This window comes from Lynx canadensis, chromosome C1, assembly GCF_007474595.2.
Source record: "Lynx canadensis isolate LIC74 chromosome C1, mLynCan4.pri.v2, whole genome shotgun sequence".
Taxonomy (NCBI): Eukaryota; Metazoa; Chordata; class Mammalia; order Carnivora; family Felidae; genus Lynx; species Lynx canadensis.
The window spans coordinates 68,453,247-68,474,889 of record NC_044310.1 but is presented as its reverse complement, the minus strand read 5'-3'; the positions used below and the strand labels follow the sequence as shown (position 1 = coordinate 68,474,889).

General features: G+C 39.1%; 1 protein-coding gene across 1 annotated transcript in view; it reads right to left on the bottom strand.

Moving 5' to 3' along the window:
* Nucleotides 1–18,169: 18,169 nt before the first annotated feature.
* The window catches only part of ADGRL2 (adhesion G protein-coupled receptor L2), a 160,173-nt gene continuing 156,699 nt past the window's right edge, over nucleotides 18,170–21,643 (bottom strand). The window contains 1 exon segment of the mRNA XM_032594329.1: nucleotides 18,170–20,198. Within this exon segment, the coding sequence (XP_032450220.1) occupies nucleotides 19,444–20,198 (755 nt within the window). The 3' untranslated portion in view covers nucleotides 18,170–19,443.

Genomic DNA, 21,643 nt, shown 5'->3' with positions numbered 1-21,643 from the left:
TTCACTGGGCTCCCTCCCCTAAGTAAAATAGGAATGAGAACTGCCCTCCTACTGTTCAGGGATATGATAAGAGGACAATAAATAATAAATATGCAAAACACGTATACTTAACCAGCTAAATTATTACCAGATTGTTTTTTGATGGCCTCCGGTTACCAGTTAGTTTGTGACAGGCTCTGTGCTAAGTACTTCGTATACGTCATATCTTTTAATCCTTAAATAAACTATAGTATTACTGTCTTTTTGGAGTTATACAACTCTAACCAATTCAGTTTATGCATCCCCCAAGGTCTGCTCGTTTGCTATGCTGTCTGGTCAGAGGGACTGAAGGGAAGGCGGAGCGCTACTCCCCCATCGTGGAGCTAGTCTCTGCTGTCTGCTGTGGCAGGTGTTCCCAGCATGCCCATGTCTCTCACAGCACAGCAGCCTCAGCTCTTGCTTGCTCCTGGACTTCCCTGTCACCACTGAGGCTTGAGATTCTGCCACATCCATGCATATGCCCGTCAGAAATGTCTGGGAGCTCAAATCCCATGGGGCAGATGTTGATCCATGTGAGCTCTTCCCATCTATCCTCCCCGCTGCTTGGAGGCACATTAACTTCATTCAGCTTTGCTGAAGACATTTTGAGAAACAAAACAGTTTATCACAAGTTACGGTCAGCTCTGTGATTTACCCCCCTTAATATTTGTTCTTTCCTGGCCTTGCTCTCCTTTTACTTCACTTCTACTTCCCTGGGTTTCTACTTCCATAAACTAGTGGCACTTAAGCTCTCACTTCAAATTTTGTCTTATAGAAAACCCATCCTAAGAGAGAAAGCCATCACTAAGAGACCTGATGGAGAATCACAGAATCATAGGCAAAAAATCTATTTGGTAGAGCAACACAAAAAGATAAACCATGTATCAAGAAAAATTTCCTTCAGATCACTGTTTATCTGACATAAATAATAATATACCCTATCTACAACACAATGCTAAAGAGTAAGAATAACAGCAAACAAGCTCAGAAGAACACCAATATCTCTCTATTAGTTAGAATGGGATATACTTATGTCATAGTAACAAACCGTCCCCCAAAATGATCCATTCCCCGTGGAATAATGAAGTTGATTCTACTAGGAAGAAATCATGAAGTTAATACTACTAGGAATAAACTGAAAGCCACGATAAATGTGGGGTGTGATGTTTTGCTTTAAATTGTTGACTTTAAAGAATGTTCATTGCAATACTGGCATCCAAGTCCAGATTCGATTTTTAAGCATGGAGTAATTCCTGAGAGATATTTAGGTTGTACGCCTCAAATTGGCAGGGACTGTGTATTATACTTTGTATTTATGCTTAGGACAGTGTACCTAGTACAGTGCTAGGCCTCATTAAACAATTGTTTAGCGACAATTGGACATTGTCGGGTTGGACAATAACGAACTTGCTTTGGAAGGAGGAAAAGAAACGTGTTTACCAAGGCCATAGTAAATAAAAATATAATAAATCAAAATCTGAAATATTTATCAGAGTTCACTGAAGCTACTTAATTCAGTAATCTGTCATAGGAGTCAGGTTATTCAATGCCCATTATTACTCAATACCCAGAGTCACCTGGGAAAGTCACCTCAGCCTCATGGGCTTTGGTTTCTTAATCTACAAGTCGGACATTGGAGTAGATGACATCTATAACTGTCCCTTCTGGAACTTCACTTTATAAGTTTTATCTCAGGTGCACCGGGCCCTGCAGATACCCTACACAAAGACAGCCCAAGGCCTTTTTGCTCGATCCTCTGCTGCCATCTCGCAGTCAGTCCTGCAGGCACCATCCGCCCGGGATTTGAACTGGAGGAGACCGCTCATTCCGATCTCAGGAATGAAGATGCTGAGGTCGCACCTGCTTGAGTTCCTTGCTGTGCTACAATAAGTGATTGAACGTCAGAGAAAAAGTTAGTTCATGACTCCTAACACAGAAAATGGTGCACTAAATTTTGTCATTTTCCCCACTGTTTTATTATCCTTACCTGTTGAGAGAAAAGTGATTAAGCAGTGAGTGTTAGCTTTACTTGCAGAGTTCGAAGAAACAGTGCATGCTGGTAGAACGGCTCCTGCTCTATGATTAGCTAATGAAGCAGAGGGGAGAGTGTACGAGAAGAAATAATAACAGCCAGCCTAAACCAGGATGCAGGGAGGATGAACACATTCCCAACGGGAAGAGAGGGCAGGCTTGTTAGGTGGAGATTCCCAAAGACACGTGTGGTTTTCACCTTCTTTTTCCTTTTCCTTTTCTCAGGTCTCTGACCTCAAGGTTCAAACCTTGCAGCATGAAGCACAAATACACACAGCCAGAATCTGGCCATTCTGCGCACAGCCTTAGTCTGATTCCTCAGAGTAGTGTTACAAAATGGTACCCGCTGCAGTACTTATTAATAGTGCAGTGAGTCTCATTGTGCTTTTCTAAGAGAGCTAAATAAAATCACCTGCTGTCTACATGCCTACACTTCAGCCACACGATATTAATGTAGTCAAATAGAATTATCCAACCTGGGTGATATTAGTGCAAAAGCAGGCCTATTCTAAATAAGTATTACATTATGTTTTGCGTTCAGCAGTGATGGTTTTCGAGGAGTGAACAAGCAGCACCTTAGAATAAAGGAGAGATTCGATATCACACTCTCGGTCGTGATGGGCTGCAGGGGGGAAGGGAAATGAAAGAGATCTTTGAAGACTGTAAGGGAAGGCTTTTGGCAAACCCAAGCAGGGGAAACACTGTAGACACAGAGACTGGAAAGCATAAAGGTCTGCAACGAGAAGAAAATTGAGGTGTCTCCAGAACGAAGGAGAGCAGAAACTGAATGAAGGGTGGAAAATCGAATTGAGTGGTAAGGAGACTAGTATGGGAGGAGAGAGAAGAATGGGTAAGAGATGCCAAGAATGACTAGAATGAGCAGAAGAAGGGATGAGGGAGTCTCACTGCCTGCTCATACTACCAATATACATGGTCCTCTTTCCTTGCATGTACAACTGGAGGTCCAGGTTCTCAAATCTCTTCTCTCCCTCTATTGTCTTGGGAGTTATGAGCAACTAAATCCTGTCACTAGTGGTTCATTGTTTGAACTTGATGAGACTCAAAAGAATTGCCAAAAGGTCTTCAACTTTAGAACAATTTACCGTAATGGGAGAAAAGGTCAGCTTACCTGCTTGACCCATTCATTCGAGAAACATTTACTGACATCATCTATTCCCTTAACTGCCTGAGTTGATTTGAATCTCTTTGTTATTTAGTCACAAATTCAAAAATAGCCTTGGCTTACTTTTTCATGTATTAAGAGACCTGGGTTTTGGATGGATATTTAAATTTTGAATAAGCAAATTAGAAACTTATGAAAGTTAATGACCTGGATAATTAACGCATTTCGGAAATTATGGTCAACTGCGTGCAGATACTATTCACGAAATGCAATCCTACCCTCTTTATGAAATTAATAAAAAGAAAACATCCTCAACTTTCCTTTCCCTCTCATGACATACAATTAGCAATCAAGTTTCTGTATATCCTCTCTCCATAATGTCTCAACCTAGGACCTCCCTCCCATCCCCATTCTTTTCTCCCTTACCTAATATCTAAGCCCTTTCAATATCTCAAGACTACAGTTCTTACCCTGGCACATATTCACCAGTGTCATAAGAACAGTGACCAATGCTGTAAGTATACCATGGATAGTCATTTCTGTCCTCAGAAATTCACAAAAGCCTGCCTAGAATAAAGTATAAACTTGTATCACAGTATCGTACATCTCCCACAATTTATCCTCAGGCTCTTTTTCCAACCCGATTGCCCCCCATGTCCTTTCACATCTCCACATTTCTTGTAACCATTCTGTGCCTTAGCTTCTTCATCTTAGGAAGGGATAATAATACTACCTCCTTCACAGAGTTATTGAAGGAGTGAGTGTCTGGCACATAGTAAACATTCTCCATATTAATATTATAATTATTTATAACACTAATGTAAAACCAGCCTTGAATATATGAATATGTATGTGTGTATGTGCCTGTACATATATATATATATATATATTTTTTTTTTTTTTTTTTTTTTCTAATTCTCAACTATATGTTCTGCTAGTGTGCAAGTCTTATTTGCTGGGGTGGCTCCCAGTTCTGGGACAGGCATTTTCACGTTGTTCACACTGTTACCTCGTTTAATCTACTTTACATGGAGTCTGAGAGAATACCTAATTTTCACAAACCCAGAATTCCTTTGGCTGAGAGGATAACTTGCTCTGTTTGCTTGATATTGTAACAGACCAAGTGCCATGTGTAAGTGGACTCTGTGAAGGTAGGGGACTATTTCAGCCTGGAGCATGAAAGCTGGTTTTATTGAGCATTGAGATCTATTTAAAACATGCATTTATAAAGCTATCTTGCATCAAGTCTGGATTTGGAATCAAAACTTGAGAGGGTTTTTCGTAGAGCTTCTAACCTAAAACAAAAGCACCTGAGCTAGAATAAAATCTCTCTCTGTTTTAAAATATCATCTGGAAAGATTTTTCGAACCATCTTTCATAACCTACTGCAAAATTGGTGCCTTGGAATATCCAAAATGCTTGACTGTAATATAAATTATCCTGCAAGAACCACTTCTTGTTTTTCTTTCTTCTGTAGAAACAAAACTGATTAGTGCCTTTTGATAACATAATATTTCTACTTTTACTGTTTTACACAATGCTTTTCCTTAGATTTAATAAATACCAGTTTCTTTGAGTTTGCTGTGTAGATGTCTTAACAATCTAATTATCTCTGTGCTTTCTTCATTGAGTTTGCTCAGAAATTCCTACATAAATCTGTAAAGGCCAAAACAGTGCAAACAACTGTGGTTTCACTGCTGATAAATTTAGTAAAAATAGTAACTCAGGTTCTTCAGTGAGACACTTTGTTATGATGTTGGAACTGCTTATATTACTAACTGATGCGTTCTCCCCTGTAAAAATTTATATGTTTGATCCTAGTAAGCTTGAATACATTTTAATGTTTTTATTAAATATTGATTTTTGTATTTGTTTTCATTATTTCTATGGAGACTTTTATGTTGCATGTGATCTACTCATATTTTTATAATTTTTCCTTCATTGGTCTTATGATTATAAAATCTTTCTTTTTTTTGATTATAAAGTCTTTCTATATCTAAACATCTCTATCTACATTTTTTTAACTTTAAAAATTCCAACTGCTATATTTAACTCTGTAATATTCATGGTTTTCTTTGTTTGTTTGTTTTTACATGTCACCTCAGGTAAGATTATCGATTTTTTTTTCTCCAAAAGTAAAATTTTTTTCTCCAAAAGTAAAAATATTTCCTGCAGTGAAATGTTCCTTTTTAGTACATTAAGGTCACATATAGACTCTTTTCAATTAGTCTCTGGGTCTATTTTATACCAGTTGCAGATAGGTTAAATAAATATTTAACTAAATAATTGATATTTTATAATAAACAGGAGATTAAACATGGGAAAATAGTCCAGATAAGTTTTTAAATTATGATAAAATATACATAAAATTTACCATTTTAACCATTTTTAAGTATACAGTTCAGTGTCATTAAGTAGATTCACATTGTTATGCAACCATCTCCACCATCCATCTCCAGAACTTGTTTGAACTACCAAAACTACTAAATTTTTTAAGCATTTTATTTAAAAATTATTTTTTAAATTTTATTTGAGAGAGAGAGAGAGTGCATGAGCTGGGAATAGGGGTAGAGGAAGAGGGAGGGAGAGAGAGAGAGAGAGAGAGAGAATCTGAAGCAGGTTCCACACTCAGTGTAGAGCCTGATGATCAATTCCATGACCTTGGGATCATGACCTGAGCTGAAATCGAGTCAGTCACTCAACGAACTGAGCCACCCAGGTGCCACCCCTGAGATGACTTTTCATTAAGAGAGAAGGCTGATGGGGCGCCTGGGTGGCTCAGTTGGTTGAGTGACCGACTTCAGCTCAGGTCATGATCTCATGGTTTGGAGTTCAAGCCCCGTGTAGGCCTCTGTGCTGACAGCTCAGAGCCTGGATCCTGCTTCGGATTTTGTGTCTCCCTCTCTCTCTGCCCCTCCCCACTCATGCTCTGTCTCTGTCTGTCTCAGAAATAAGTAGAAACATTAAATTTTTTTTTTTTGAAAGAAGGCTGATATTCCTTTCCCCTTCTGCTATAATATTTTATCATGGTGCCATTTTGGTTTTCTCATTTACCCAATAGGGTGTGTTACTGACATTGGCCCCAGTCATTTGCCTTCCTGGGGGCAATCTCTTGAGATCCTTAGCTTGTAAGCAGGTTGATATAAATAATATCTAACCCAAATCCCAGTGACTATGTATTCTTGGTAAGGGGCTCTCCTAGACTGACACAAGACCAGATGATACCAAGAGTGTTGTTTCAGTTTGACAGGGATCATGAAAAGCTACTGTCTCTAGGATATAGCAATGCCATAGCTCTTCCTGACTCTGGCCACAAAAAAGTGCATGAAACTAATGTAATATTGGGTGTCAACTATGCTTCAATAATAAAGAAATCAATAAATCAGTGGACTTTGACCAAAGCAGATTGTGGATGAGATTCTGTCAACCAGTTGAAAGCCTGAATAGAGCAAAAGGTTGACCTCCCCTGAACAAGAGGGAATTCTTCAGCCTGCAGGCCTTGGGACTTAACTGTAGCATCAGCTCCCCCAGTTTCCTGCTCCACCCGCAGATTTTGGACTTGCCAGCCTCCCTCGCAGTGTGAACCAGTTCCTTGAAATGAATCCCTTTCTTTATACATATACACATCCTACTGGTTCTGTTTCTCTGGAGCACCTTGACTAACACAACAAATATCAAGCTTTAATTTTATTTGGGAACATTCTTTCCTTACTCAGACTGTTCATTAAGGGCAAAGTTTACACTGGCTTTCTGATGATCAAACTCAACTCTACAATGAAACAGCCTTCCTTAAACTTTAGTGGGTGATAAAAATCCTCAAGGATATTCTACTTAATTTCAAACACCTCCTTTCACTTCAGGAAAGTAAATCTTCCCTCACAAAACTCTGTTAAACCAGGGCCTATGAACATTTAAACTGCATCAGCTTGTTACTGTTAAATATTCATATTTGCACTGCCAAGCAATATTGCATTTTAATACCAGCTGCATTTTTAGGAAGGAAAGAGCTTGAACTTGCTGAATCAGATTGCATTGCCGACACTTCCAAACTTCTGTCAAACTCCTCTCAACTCTTTATTATTATTATTATTATTATTATTATTATTTTTTGCACACATTCCCACTCTTCTGCACTCATTGGCGCTGTTTGTACATTAGTCAATGTATGTCAAGACATTGATAATTAAATTTCACTTGAAGATCAGAGAAGAAGTGATTAAATTTAACCTTACATCTTTCTGAAATAGGTAGCTTTCTTGTATTTCACAGAGGGAAAATTCTGCTTGAGTTTCGGGAGGAATATAATTATCTTGTTCAAGATACTAGATCTTGCAAGAAACAATACAATATTATCTTGGGTAGAAAGAAGGTAATCAGAAATTCAAAGCAGGTTTTTTTCTTACAGCTATTTTGCATTTTCAGGAAGTTAACTGTCCTTCCCTCCTACATAGGCATTTGCTACAGCAAAAAGCACCAGGGAAGCCTTTGTTTACCTCCTTCAATGCAACAGAAAAAGGGGAAGAAAATTTGGTGTCGCTTTATGGCAGAAGGATAGACGATGAGGCAATCTAATCACCGAAAGCTTCTGCAATCGCATCGCAATAATACCTGCGATTCCCTTCCTCAAGAAGCTATGAGCAACAGAGTGCCAGGCAGCAAGGTCTCCCCTCTTACACGGAGCCCTCTCCAGCCTGTGGGTCTAGTCACTTGCATTTGGATCTGGGTGCAGGAAAAGGGTGATCGTTGCTCAAAATTGGTCATGGTAGATAAGGATACCTGGATTGGCAGACCTAGTCTCGCCTACGAGTAATCTAATTCAAATTCACTTCCTAAATTGAAGGGCTATTCAATTTCCTACGGCACTGTAACTTTAATTCAGCTGTTTCCCTTATCCTACATCCAGCACTGATTGAGGAATCTGAATGCAAAAGTCAAAGTTGCATTACAAGCTAAGGCTGTGCATCAGTGCCGAAGTGACAATCATCCCTATTCTCGGTGTGAACTGGGAGCAAGCACTAATTAAAATTATAAGCTAGAGAGAACATGCATTGAAAAAAAGAAGCCGTCCCTAACCAATAATTCCAGGGATAAATTATACTTGATTTGCTAACATATAGAAGTGTCCAGGAACTATGATCTACAAATGTCTTGAATATGGTTCTAATCAATCTGCAGAACAATAATCAAGGAGGCATATAATTAGAACCGACTCATCCGACGAGCAGCGCATAACATTGTCTCACCTTGAAACAGTGCTAATCCCAAACAGAGGCGGTTTTCTCGTTTGAAATGCACCCTGACAGACATCGAGAAATGCAGTTCTGGACTTCAGAGGTGTCCTGGTAAAGTTTCACTGAGCCCCCAGCTCTTTGGGCGTCCTTCTCTTTTCACTCCGACCCTTGCCACATCTGCTACGTGAATGGGGAAAGGATTCTGACCTGAGATGCCCTTCATGACAGCTCCAAACCCCACTTGGTGATTTACAACCAGTAATGAAAAAGAGCAGACGGGAGACGTTGAGAAAATAGTCACCTTCTTTCACAAGCTACTGACGACCTCTCGCAGTTCCTGGTTGCACCAGTGCCCTTGGGGAGGGATAGCATGGGAACAGGAAGAAGGAGAAACAAAATTTTGAACGCTGATTACTTGCCTCATCAGTGTTCTAAGTCTTTCTTTTTTTTTTTATTTTAAATATGAAACATATTGTCAAATTGGTTTCCATACAACACCCAGTGCTCATCCCAACAGGTGCCCTCCTCAATACCCATCACCCACCCTCCCCTCCCTCCCATCCCCCATCAACCTTCTGTTCTCAGTTTTTAAGAGTCTCTTATGTTTTGGCTTCCTCCCTCTGTAACCTCTTTTTTTTTCCCTCCCCTCCCCCATGGTCTTCTGTTAAGTTTCTCAGGATCCACATAAGAGTGAAAACATAGGGTATCTGTCTTTCTCTCTATGACTTATTTCACTTAGCATAACACTCTCCAGTTCCACCCACATTGCTACAAAAGGCCATATTTCATTCTTTCTCATTGCCATGTAGTATTCCGTTGTGTATATAAACCCTATGACCCAGCAATAGCACTGCTAGGAATTCATCCAAGCGATACAGGAGTGCTGATGCATAGGGGCACTTGTACCCCAGTGTTTATAGCAGCACTCTCAACAATAGCCAAATTATGGAAAGAGCCTAAATGTCCATCAACGGATGAATGGATAAAGAAATTGTTCTAAGCCTTTCTACAGAACATGTTATACCACAGAAGAGACCAATGAAGTTGGTTATGAAACCAACAAGGTAGAACAATGTAGAAAGAAAAATAGCTCCTAGTATGTGTTGAAGGTGGTATTTCACCCCATGTCTCTCTAGCTCCAACCTGTCTGTGGCTAAGACCTCATTTCTCTCCATTGTCCTCTTTCTTTCTGACCTTAAACACGCCAAACTCATCCCTGACTCAGAGCCGTTTTACGTGATGTTCATTGAGCCTGGAAGGTTTTCTTTCCAGATCTTCAAACAAGCACCTCTTCGTCACTATTCAGGTGTCCAACTGAGACATGCCTTCCTTGGGAGGCCTTTCTCACATCCCAGCCAGACCAACTTTCTTACCACGGTATTCTTTATCATTTTACCCCTCAAGGCTCTGTGGCTTTGTGCACAGACTCTGGAGCCAAACTGTCTGGATTCGAACCCTGGTTCTTCTGTGTGCTAACTGTGGGACATAAGGTGGGGGACTTGCACTCTCCACGTTTCACATCATCATCTGTAACATGGGGATCATGGGAAGAGCTACTGTACCTATCTCCTGGGATTTGTTTTCAAAATACATAAAGTAATACAGGCAAAGCACTTAGAACAGGGCCTGCTACAAATTCCTTGCTGTATACAGCAGCCGATGGTACCATATATGATGCTCTATATGGTGGCTGATGCTATCTTCTCATCTAAATGTTATTGGGAGGGAATCTGTTTTATTCCTTGCTGTGCCCTCGGCAGCGAGAACGGTACCTGGCACACAATAAATCATGGTGCAATGCTCTCGATATAGTATTGTTGATTAGAGATTCAATGATTCAAGCCCCATCTGATACTGCCCTCCAGGCATTCGAATGGGATAGTATTGGATCAGTCTTAGTTCTGCCGCTTTTTAGCTCTGTGATTTAAAGCTAGTTATTTATAACCTACCCAAGTTTTATCATTTGTGAAGGAGAGATCATAATAGCTACTCTGAGGCTAGCGAAATAATTCATGATGTAGTCATCAATGGAACATTATGCGGCAATGAAAAGGAATGAACTACAGCTGTGTATGCCTGCATTAACAGATCCCACAAGTATAATGTTGAAGAAAAGAAGGCATCCACAGCATATGATATATTGCCATATTCCACTTTACATAGCTCAAAATAGGCAAGGTTAAACCATGGTGTTAAAAGCCGGGTACTGTTATCCTTGGGGGTATAATTCTGGGAGAGGACACACGGTGGCTTTGGGAGTCCCGTATTCTGTTTCCCTTTCTGGGTGCTACATTAGCATGCTGATTTTGTGAGAACTTAGTGAGAGCTTCTCTTATAATTTGTATACTTTGATAATAATAATAATAATAATAATAATAATTGCCTACTTCCTTGTATGGTTGTGAAAATTAAATGAAATAATGTAAATAAGGCACATAGAGATCTCACTAAACACTAATTCCCTTCCCATCTTCTAACGTGGGCAGAAAACAGCAGACATCAGCTCCAGCACCCAAGGGGCCTTCAAGACCCTTTCATTCTGGCCTTACTACGTCCCCAGACTTTTGGTCACCACACTCATCAGACACATTATATTCTTCCAGCCACAAAGAATATCTCCCTCAAATCATCTCATGTCTTTTCACGTGTGTTGGCTTTTCACACAATTTTCCGTCTACCTAGAACGTTCCTTCTCTATTTTGTTCACCTAGCAAACTCCTACTTATCCTTCAAAACCTAGCCCAACACGATCTCCTCAATAAAGCCTTTCTTCCTTTCAGTCAACCCCTCTCTCCTTTGTGCTCTCACAATAGTTAAGCCTTTAGCTTATCATATTGTAATTATTCTCTTAAATATGTTTTGGTTCCAAGCCAGGTCAGTTGTTGTATCATAACAAGGTCCCTAGGAACTTAGGTTCTCAGGTTCTCCAGTGACTTAGATTTTTAATCTTCAGCGAGTTACTTCACCTTGCTAAGCTTTGGTTTCCTCACTTATAAAAATGCAGGTGGTAATAGTATCTATGCCCTAGGACTGTTACAAAAATTAGCATTTTTAAATGAAATAATATTCAGGAAGGGTTTAAATACAGCACTTAGCAAACAATAGGTGATCAATGTTAGTTATTACCACTATTAATTCAGGAGCAGAGACATCCTTCATTTCTGTGTTCCACCACCTACTTTCATACATAGAGCACATAGAAGATGATTAAAGAAAAAGGAAATAAATACAGCAAGAGACTTGTCTGCTGCTTTGTAGGCAAGAACAAGAAGCAAAAGGAAGGAAAAGAGAAGGTAGGGAAGTAGAAAACTGAGGGGCACACTTCTCTGCATAAGATAAATGTTGTTTTAATCAGCTAAGTTAATATTCCAGAAGGAGACTCAGAGGCCTGCTCCCCTTTGCTCTCGTTAACCCAGATCACCGCAGACAGCCGAGCATCCCCTAGAGTGACCCACCTCTGGCGGCGGGAGCCAGCGGGCTGTGGGTGCATTGTTCCTAAAGTGTTACCGATCCATCCTGGCCACACAGCTTGAGGCAGATAATGACAATCCAGCTGAAGTCCTGATGACTGATTATTTTCATAAAACTTAAAGTCGGGAGATGTTTATGCTACTCACAATATCTTCCTGAAGAAAAAAGCTACTATCTCTTGAGTGCCTATCACGTGCCAGATGCTGCGCTAAGGCACTTTACATACATTACTTCTAATCTGCACGGCAACCCTTGGCAAGGTAGGCTGATTCCAATTTTACGGAGGAGGAAACAATTTGAGAGAGGTGAAGCAATTTGCCCAAGAGAGAGCCAACTTAAACCTATGTCTATGTGAGTCTGAAGATTCCATAACCATTATACCTCTACTTCATTAAATTATTTATATGAATACCTTATCATATACAATAAACACTAAAACTGGGATAAATATATAAGAATTGCAAGTAGGATTGAAATGCTGGAGACTGTTTTTCAAGGCTGCCGTTTTTTTGCGGCTGTAACTCTGGCTGACTATTGAAAAAGAAAAGTTAAGAAAAAAAAATAAAAAGAAACAGAAGGAACTTTTTTGTTTTGTTAAAGAACGTGAAGGGCAAAAAGAAAATCAGGAAATTAGGAAGTAAAATTAAAAAGAAATTTAAAATAAGCAATTTATATCCCAATAAAGATGAAAGGTTAATACTAAAAAATAATATAAAATAGATGAGATTTTTAAAGATGCTTACGAAGCTAGAAGACAATGAGATTAAAGAGGAAATCTGCACACTAAAATATATACTCTAGCAAGAATAAAGGCTCAAATCTGTGAAGTGAAAAGATGATACACGAAAGTAGATACGATTAAGAACTAAAATGGTTTTTCTTAATAAAATAAATACCACCACCACCAAAAACCAAAAAGCTTGAAGAGAAAATGGAGAGAGAGTAAGGAACGATGGGGGGCAAGCAGGAGCCAGCCACAGGAGTGAGTAGCACCAAGGCCATTCAGACAACCCGCAGGTGCAGTGGCTGGGAGAAGGGACAGTGTCCAATTTGACGGGAGCCCACGTATAAAGTCTCAGATCCCTTATGTATTCTTCCCTTACCTCCATTGCCCCCAAGACCAGCTACTTAATGAGCAGAAAAGTCAGTGCACATGGCTTTTGGAACTGCCTGACTGCTAGGATGGAGATGGGTGGGGGGCGGGGGGGCTGTAGGCAGACTGACTGTCCCTAGGGGCAGAATTAAACAGTGCTTAAGGGCCTGGGCTCAAGCATGAGGCCGAGTTCCAATTCCCGCACACTGCTTTGTAGTTGGCTAAGTTGACGCTTAGGTTCTCAGTGTCCTCCCTTGTAAGAATACTTGCATTCAACAGTTGTGGGAATTAATGCAATAAATCAGAAAGCTCAGTGTAATACCTGCCTTAGTGGAGTACATTTCCAACAAACTCTTCATTTTTCAAAGGAAAAGAATAGGTCTCTGGCCAAATGTTAAAGACAATGCTAGATTACAAACTTGAAAAGCCCTAAACACTGAAATACACACACATACACACGCACACACCCCTCACCTTACCCACCATTTAAATTTAAAACAATGCTAACTCTTAAAAGAGTTAAGGGAACTCAACTATTTTGATTGTTTGCATGGCTTTTCCATTGTTATTATGACTTGACTGTGAAGGAAAATAAAAAGCATGTACTCGAATAAACTGTTTATCATTTTTTGTGATTGTTGACTGAGTAAGCCAATATTATTTTAGTGGTCAGGTGAGGACTAGAAATTTGACATCCTGAATCAAAATCTGTTTTTGTTTTTGATTCCTACCAACAATTCCCTCATGATGATCTTTTATTTCCCAAGGGAAATAGTAAATTAGTAACCAACACACTTTACATTCAACTACAACTCATCTATCTAATGGGCCCACTTCTGCTAAAATTTGAGGTAGATGGTCTTTTACCAGGGGTATCTTTCTCTGAAACACTTTGACTTAATTAACTGACTTTTTTACTTCACTTTCCTTTACAGCTCTAAAAACTCAAAACCAATCAACCTGTTCTCTCCGACTACAATCAGAGAAGAGTGCATGAAGGATAAAGAATATTCTTGGAACTTCGAGTAAAATCAGAGGTGACATATGTTGGCTTAAATGCCCAAACTCTGTAGTCAAACAAACATCATGTTAGGGCAGGTCTAGCCACTCACCAGCTGTGAGACCTTAAGCAAATCACTTATCTTCTTTTGTAAAAGTAGATAATGAGTACTGTTCTCAGAGGCTTATGGAGAGGATTAAATGCGATAAAGCACAGAGCCTGGCACCTATGAAGCATCTACTAAATAGGAGGTGCCAGCACTTTCGTTGCGATATGTGAAATTAGTAAACGCGACATCATTCAGTCTGAGATCTCTTTTAAAAATTACACAGCAATTCTTGTTTTGTAGCTCCTTTGTTCTACCGCCGAAAGAATTTACTGTGTGCTAATGCAATGTTTTGGTTTAAAAGCCATCTATCAGGATTGATATTTCAGCAGAAAAACATAAGTGAATCTTTCATCTAATCAATATCTCTGATACCTATCATTATTATTCCTGGGGGTTCTATACAGTAGCTGTCAGCCTAAGAGAATACCAAAAGATCGGTCATTTTATGCCTAATAAAATCAAACAGCAAAAGCCATGTTGCTGTGACTGCCAAAACGCTTTTTAAAAAGCTTAGTTCTGACATATGATTTAAAAATCTTATGAAAAACATTCCAAAAACTACTCCAATCTCCATCATTCATCACTGGTCTCTTTTGCTCAGACAACATTGGTTTGCTTAAGACTAACTTTGCCTTTTAAACATTTCTAAGGGATTTTTGTCTTAGAGTTTCAATAAGCAAACAATAGGAGAAATGTGTGGAAGATTCACAGAGCAGTATTTTTTTTCCCAAAGCAGGTGAGGATTTTGGTCAGCTCAGTTGTATTGGGTTATTTGCTTTGTTTCTTATTTCGTACAGTGACCTCTAATGTTAAATGCTAGCATACCTAACAGCAATTTACCATGTATTCAGAAAAAAATGTTACCAGTTACAACAATAGGCTTTAAAAATCAAACTGACATCTGAAGACTTCTTTCTCAGAAAGAAAGTTTACTGCACATTCAGTAAACAATAAAGCTGTCAGGAAAAGGATGAAGAATCCAGAGAAACCTTATTAAGAGGTGAGGGGTGATCCACTGCCAATATTTGAAAAATATTTACAGTAGACTTAATAAGCCTTATTATATGGTGCACCTACAGCTTATTATTAATGCCTTCTGACAGATACGTTACCCTGGTCTTGACAACTCGGTGACCACAGTGCCTTGAAATGAACCTGGATAATGTACAGGAGTTTCCATTAGTCCCATACATTTTGGAACGAAGTGCCAGTAAGATGCACAGAGTATATGTGGGTTAAGCGTGTGATCTTCTAAACATTCAAGGTTTTGTTTGGTGCCTTTAGCTCATGTGTTTCTATGATCCTTTGGAGAAAGACTCAAAGTGACATAACAGAAAATCCTCATTCTACACCATTCAAATGATAAGACGGTCAGGAAATAATCTGCAAACCCCCAACTATTCACTCGCTAATGCTTCTAGTCTGCCAATACATACTATTTAAGGACTACTCAAAATCAACTTGATGCTCACGAGCAGGAAGTGGTGATATAGCATGTTCACCAAAAAGCATACGCATTTTATTGCCCTGTGAAGCAATCCTCATCTATATTCAACATGACAGTAACTCTTCATACTGATGTGTGAGATTAAATGCAACAATTTTATGGTAAGAGAAATATTTGGAACACAGGATTGTGTGAACACTTGCTACTAAGTTTTACTCGTAAAATACTGCAGGGATTACAGTCTTTAAAGAAAATTTCAGTATCAAATATGAAGAGCTATTTTCATTTCAGAAATTCAACTTGCATGCATTCAGTCAAGTGTTTCTACTTACAAGGTTATAACTGCAATAAAAATTTTATGAGTTAAAAGTCTTTACAAAACACTCTATCTCATGAGAACATCTTGAAGGTCAATTTTAAACCTGAAGTTCAAAGTTGAATTGATGGAAACATACATTTTCTTTTTTTTTCTCACTGAAATACATAAAGCAGGCATCCCTTTAACAAGTGCATATGAATTTGTCTTTTGAGGTTTGTTAATGAATTTGTGTGTAATGCTTCTTCGTGGAGAGAGGATGGTGTTGGTGATTTTGTCAAATATCTGTAGCTGTTGTTTTACTGGTTAAAATATCGTATGTAACTACCCTCGAATGTGTAGGAGTTTGAACTGACAACTATTTAAGCACTTTATAGATTTGTATGGATCTTCTTCCTTATACATAAATGATTTTAAAAGCCTGTAAGAGGAATCGGCCATCCATGTGTGTCTGTATATGTGTGTGTGTGTATATATATGTAAGAACAAAACCAAGCCTATATTTTAAAATAATAAAAGAGGTCAATCTGGACTGTATCAAGCTGCAACTGTAATAAATGGAAAAAAATCTCCTTATTATTAGTAGACCAGTTATGTCTGTCCCTGGGAATAGGTACAACAATGTGAATAAAAGTTCACAGTCGTGACTATCACAAAAAGAAACAATCAAGGATGTGGAAATTCTATACCCAATGAAGTCCGAGAAGTCTCCAAAAAATCATTGTGCTAATAAATAAAATAATGTGTCAGTCAATAGATTAATAATTTTAAACATGAAAGTTAATTCGTACCAGGGGAACTCCTGAAAGTTTTAAAAATTTCCTTTGAGAGAGTGCGTGTGCAAGCAGGGGAGAGGGGCAGAGGGAGAGAGAGAGAGAGACAAAGAGAGACAAAGAGAGACACAGAGAGAATCTTAAGCAGGCTCCATGCTCAGAGTGGAGCCCAGTGCAGGGTTCAAGCCCATGACCGTGAACTCATGACCTAAGCTGAAATCAAGAGTCAGACACTCAACCAACTGAACCACTCAGGAGCCCCCTGAATGGAATTTAAGGTAACATTTATATACTTTAAAAAAGAAATCTGTTTTAAAGTTGATTCTTCTTTTGGTGACAAAGATGAAAGATGGCTCCCAAATTGTATTCTCTAATAGAGGCAATCCATAATAGATTACGTTTTCTGAAGAGAACAGTAACCATTTAGGTACTATGTCCTTATGTACTCGTTCACATCATACCAGTTTTAAGAACTGCTTGAAGAGAAAGAAATAGCACTAACTGAATAATGAATGCAACTTTTTTTTGGGGGGGGGGGGGTGGGTGGGTAATTCATTACTGAACCAGCCTGACCCTTCTTGGCTTGTACACTGGGAAGTATATATCCTGCAACACTGTATAGTTTGATAGGAAAAAGTGTATCAAAATAGAAAATTAAAACTTTTGATTATTTGATAATGCTTCTAAATAAAGTTTTGTAAACTCCTGAAGAAGTTTAGCCAAAGAGATAAAAATACCCTTCTCAGAGGATTGTCAAATCTGTTTGAATATAACATAATTTCTTATAATCAATTTCCAACTCAAATATTAGCCAAATGTGGATATACTCCTCTGTGGTTACCCTATTATTAAAAGAATACTTTATTAGTGTCTGCCTTACTATACCTGCATTTAGATCTGTAAACATACACTTTTTCCTTCTCATTATTCTTTTTAAATTCAATAGGCATGACAAAGTGTGTCCACATAAAAAAAAAAAGTTACTTTTAACTTCGTGGAAGCACTTGAGAACCACTACCCTTTAGAAGAATTTGGTATAAATGCTTATGATGTAGACAGGAAAAATCTATTTGTTGAGATTCAATTATATGATTTTTGAACATTTTCATGATAACAAATATCGTCATTCGCAGCTGCCTGTAGGGAGAGCTATAATCCTCAAATCGTAAAAGTATGTTTACAGAATTTCTTCTCAATTCTGCTGAAAAATCAATGTTTTTTATGATGCCCAAATTCTACTGTAGAATTTCCAACCCTTCTTTTTTTATTTTTGTTTTAGGTCTGATGCAATGCAACAAGCAAAAGTACGTTCCGTGTGTTTGTCTTCTGAAACTCATCTGCCAGATTCTGTGCATGGGTAATGGGCAATTAGAATACAAATATATTCTTTACAGCACCTAGAACCATCAGGCAACTTAACTGTATTCTTTCTCATACCCATGGGTTATTATTATGAGAGGACCTATGTATGCCATGGGGCAGTGGGGGTGGGGGGGGGTAAGAAAGGACCAGTGTGTTAAAGCCAATCACGTATCATACATAAAAGTGCACGTTAACTACTTGAAAAAAATTCACATTTATTTACTGTCAAACCGTGTTAAACTTTACACTGGATATTAGTGATGGGCTCATTATTAACAGGTTTACACAAAGGGATGAAAAGAAAAGCAGAATTTTGCTGAAACAATTTACATTTCATTAGAACTTTATCATAAAATAAATTAATTACTAAATATAGGCAGAAGGAATATGGAAGAGTAATATTTAGGTTTTATTTTCTTTTTTAAAAAAGAATAGGCACCTTTTGTTCACTAGGAAGTTTGTGAGAAGTGCCCAGTGCCCTCATTGCCCTCTGTTCAAGAATAAACAGAGGGGGAACACACACTCTTTTCTAGATTTCACCACATTTGTGCAAGGCATGGCGTAACTGGCTTCAAAGAGTTTTTTCCCCCCACAGAACACGCTCTTTTGGCAATAAGAAATTTAAATGTAAGAATAAAGACGAACTTGTCAAAGCAGAACACTGTGTACAGTGGAAAATAAGTGAAAATGGGTAGAACTTACCATGACAAAGTGTAAGAAAAAACATTTCATAACATATGTGCAACCAAGAGCTTTCCACAATATTTTCTTCAAACTCTTTAAAATTATTTAATGACAATTATATTTCAGTTGGACACAAATGTATTTATTTTACCCTAGCAATAGAACAAAATATAATTTCTTTAGCCATTTTTCATGAGAATAGTTCATTGTACAGTTGAGGAAAGCATATGAAATAAGGCCTGTGGCTTGATTGCTAGTGTTAAACATGTTTTCAATCTTTGCCTTAATGTAAAAGATTTGCAGTGAACCGCAAACGGACGCAGAATCTCTCTCCTGCTTTTCCAAGTCTTGTCAGAACAGTAAGGTACAGTAAATTTGTCCCACAGGATTTTAAAGCCTACGTCTTGTATATAATACAATGCAGGCCCTACAAAATGGTGCAGCTGTATTTACAAATTTAGTTCACAGACTGCTGCAGTAAAATGGCTGGAAAGTTTTGCTTTGCTTGCTTCACAATTTCTCTAAACAGCAGCAGAATCTTAAAATACCTGGTTGGCATCTCTTTTCTTTGTAACAAATAATCATTTTAGTATACTCTGTGTATATACAAAGTTTTGTACGTTTTATAAAATTCACAGAACTTCAAGGTTCAGTCCTCTTTTTACACTGGAGAACCACAGGTCAACAGGGCCATCTCTTCAGGCGGAGGCCGAGGGAGCTGCGCTGGGCCAGCGGAGTCTTCACGAATACTTGCGCGTGGCCCCTGGGATTCCGCAGCTGCACTGTTAAAGACTTGTCACCAGCTGCATTTGTCCTTCTCTCACGTCTCCTTCAGGGATACACCCTTCCTTGTTAATGGGGATGATGTAACCATCGCTGTTGCCCCTGCTGATCTGATAACACATCTGAAGCTGATGGCCAGCTCCAAGATTTGGCATGCTTTTGTAGTAAATGTCCTCGTTCTCACTCCTCCTGGAGGGAGAGAGGTCTTCTTCCACGTCGGGGCTGCTCTCTTGATAGGGAGAGTCTCTAAGATTGGGCATGCTTGTGTAGAGAGAGTCTCTGTTGGGGGACTGCAGGTGGTCCTCCGCCTCGGCCGTCAGCTGGGAGACGTAGCTGTCAGTCCCCTGGGGCTTCACCTTCTTCTGGGGCTGGTACAGAAGGGAGTGAGTCCGCTGAGGAATGAGCGGCGCCTCGAGCTCTTTGTGATGGAGCTCCAGCCCCGGGTTGTCGCTGTGCATGAAAGACGAAGCGTCGGCCACGATGGCGTCATCTTCGCTGCTGCTGCCTCCAATCACGGGCTTGACTGGTAGCGCGAGCTCGAGGTTGTGAGTCTTGCCGCCGCCCCGAAGGTTGTTGTGCACTAATTCTGAAATGATCATCTTCTCAAAAGCAGTATCATTCAGACTTAGTCCACAGTCCACGACTTGCACGCTGTCGTTATAGTCCCCCTTGCGCAGTGAGTAGCTGTTGTTAAAATTACCATTTAGCGGTAGAGTATCCATGGCACTTGTATCCCTGGCATTGTTCAGTGAATGTCCTGAAACGGAAAAGGGAGGGGGTTTCCGTTATTGCCTCTGTTCCTTCCCAGAGAGCCTTTACTTCTTTTGCACAAAACTTTTTAATGTCGTTCAGGACAAAGTTGTATTTGAAAGCTAACCCTCGAAAAGTGCCAGGCTTTCCCGCGTTCCCAACTGTAGACAGTTGCAACCCCTTAGATAACAGGAGAAAGTGTGAAAGAATACTACTATTTTTCCAGGGAGGGAAGACGGCATAGGAATATTACTTATCAATTTGGGGGAGACAGTAAGTATTAATTGATTTTTTGGTCAAATCTCTCTGACACTCTCACAAAGAAGACTTCACTCCATGACCTTGCATAGTTAATGCAAAGCAATTCATTAGTGACATTTACATTTTAAAGTACGAGACTATGGTTTGTAAAAATAAAATTAACAGAATTTGTCCTAAACAACACTAAATTAAAAAGGAATAAGTCACATACAAAAACCGAAGGCAAATGTACAACATCAACCCACATAACTGGCAAGCAACTTTTTAAACAACATTCTAACATTTCCTTTTTCTGGAGATGAAGTAAAAAAAAGAATGAAAAAAATGGGACAGGTACAAAGAATTCATGTTAACAAAGACAGCCACAGCCATCTCTCATACTGACTGGACCAGGGGCCCACAAGCACCATCCAACAACACGATAGACAGCAGGTGGAATGACTCACTTTGGACAACTCACATCATGTCTGTCTGCTCAGGCTATCTGGCCTAAGAGTAGCTGATATATAAAAGAAAGTAAAATGATTTATTGTAACATGATGAAGAATTTCTAAGCTTCTCAGCAACTTAGTCAGAGCAAGGGTTCAACAAATTAGATTACCAGCAATAGCAGCCTTTTACTTTTTCCTTTAATATTCATTATCTTGAGTTTTTGTTCTTTTGGCACTAAGACTCTCTCTAACAGCAATGGCCCCAGGCTCCTAATGGTCAAAGTTTGCCTGCAGCCCTGCAGTCTGCATCAGTCACAGTGACAGCACCGAATGAACCAGCAGAGTCTACGGTACGAGACTGGCCCACAGACACCATGGGCATGGAGGTTAAACGCAGAAATGTTGGAGGTTTCTTAAGTATGGGTCACAGAAATTAAACCAATAATAAATATTAACTATGGAATGGGAAAAAGGGTGTCAGCCTTGGCTAATATAATTTTATCTCTAAAGGAATGAAAGATTGGATACATCTGCTGAAGATATGAGAAGAGGTTTAGGAGGAAAAAAAATATGGTAACATGCTCTCTTTGAATCAGAGTTGTATTTTCTACAGACACATAAACATGTAAACTAAGACATCACAGTGCTTTTCAGGCAAATGAAAATCAAAAGTTTCAGAGAAAATTAAATGGTCTGCACCATGGAAAGTTAGGTTATTCATTCTCAAAATCCTAGAGAAAAAAAAATCACTTGTTTACAG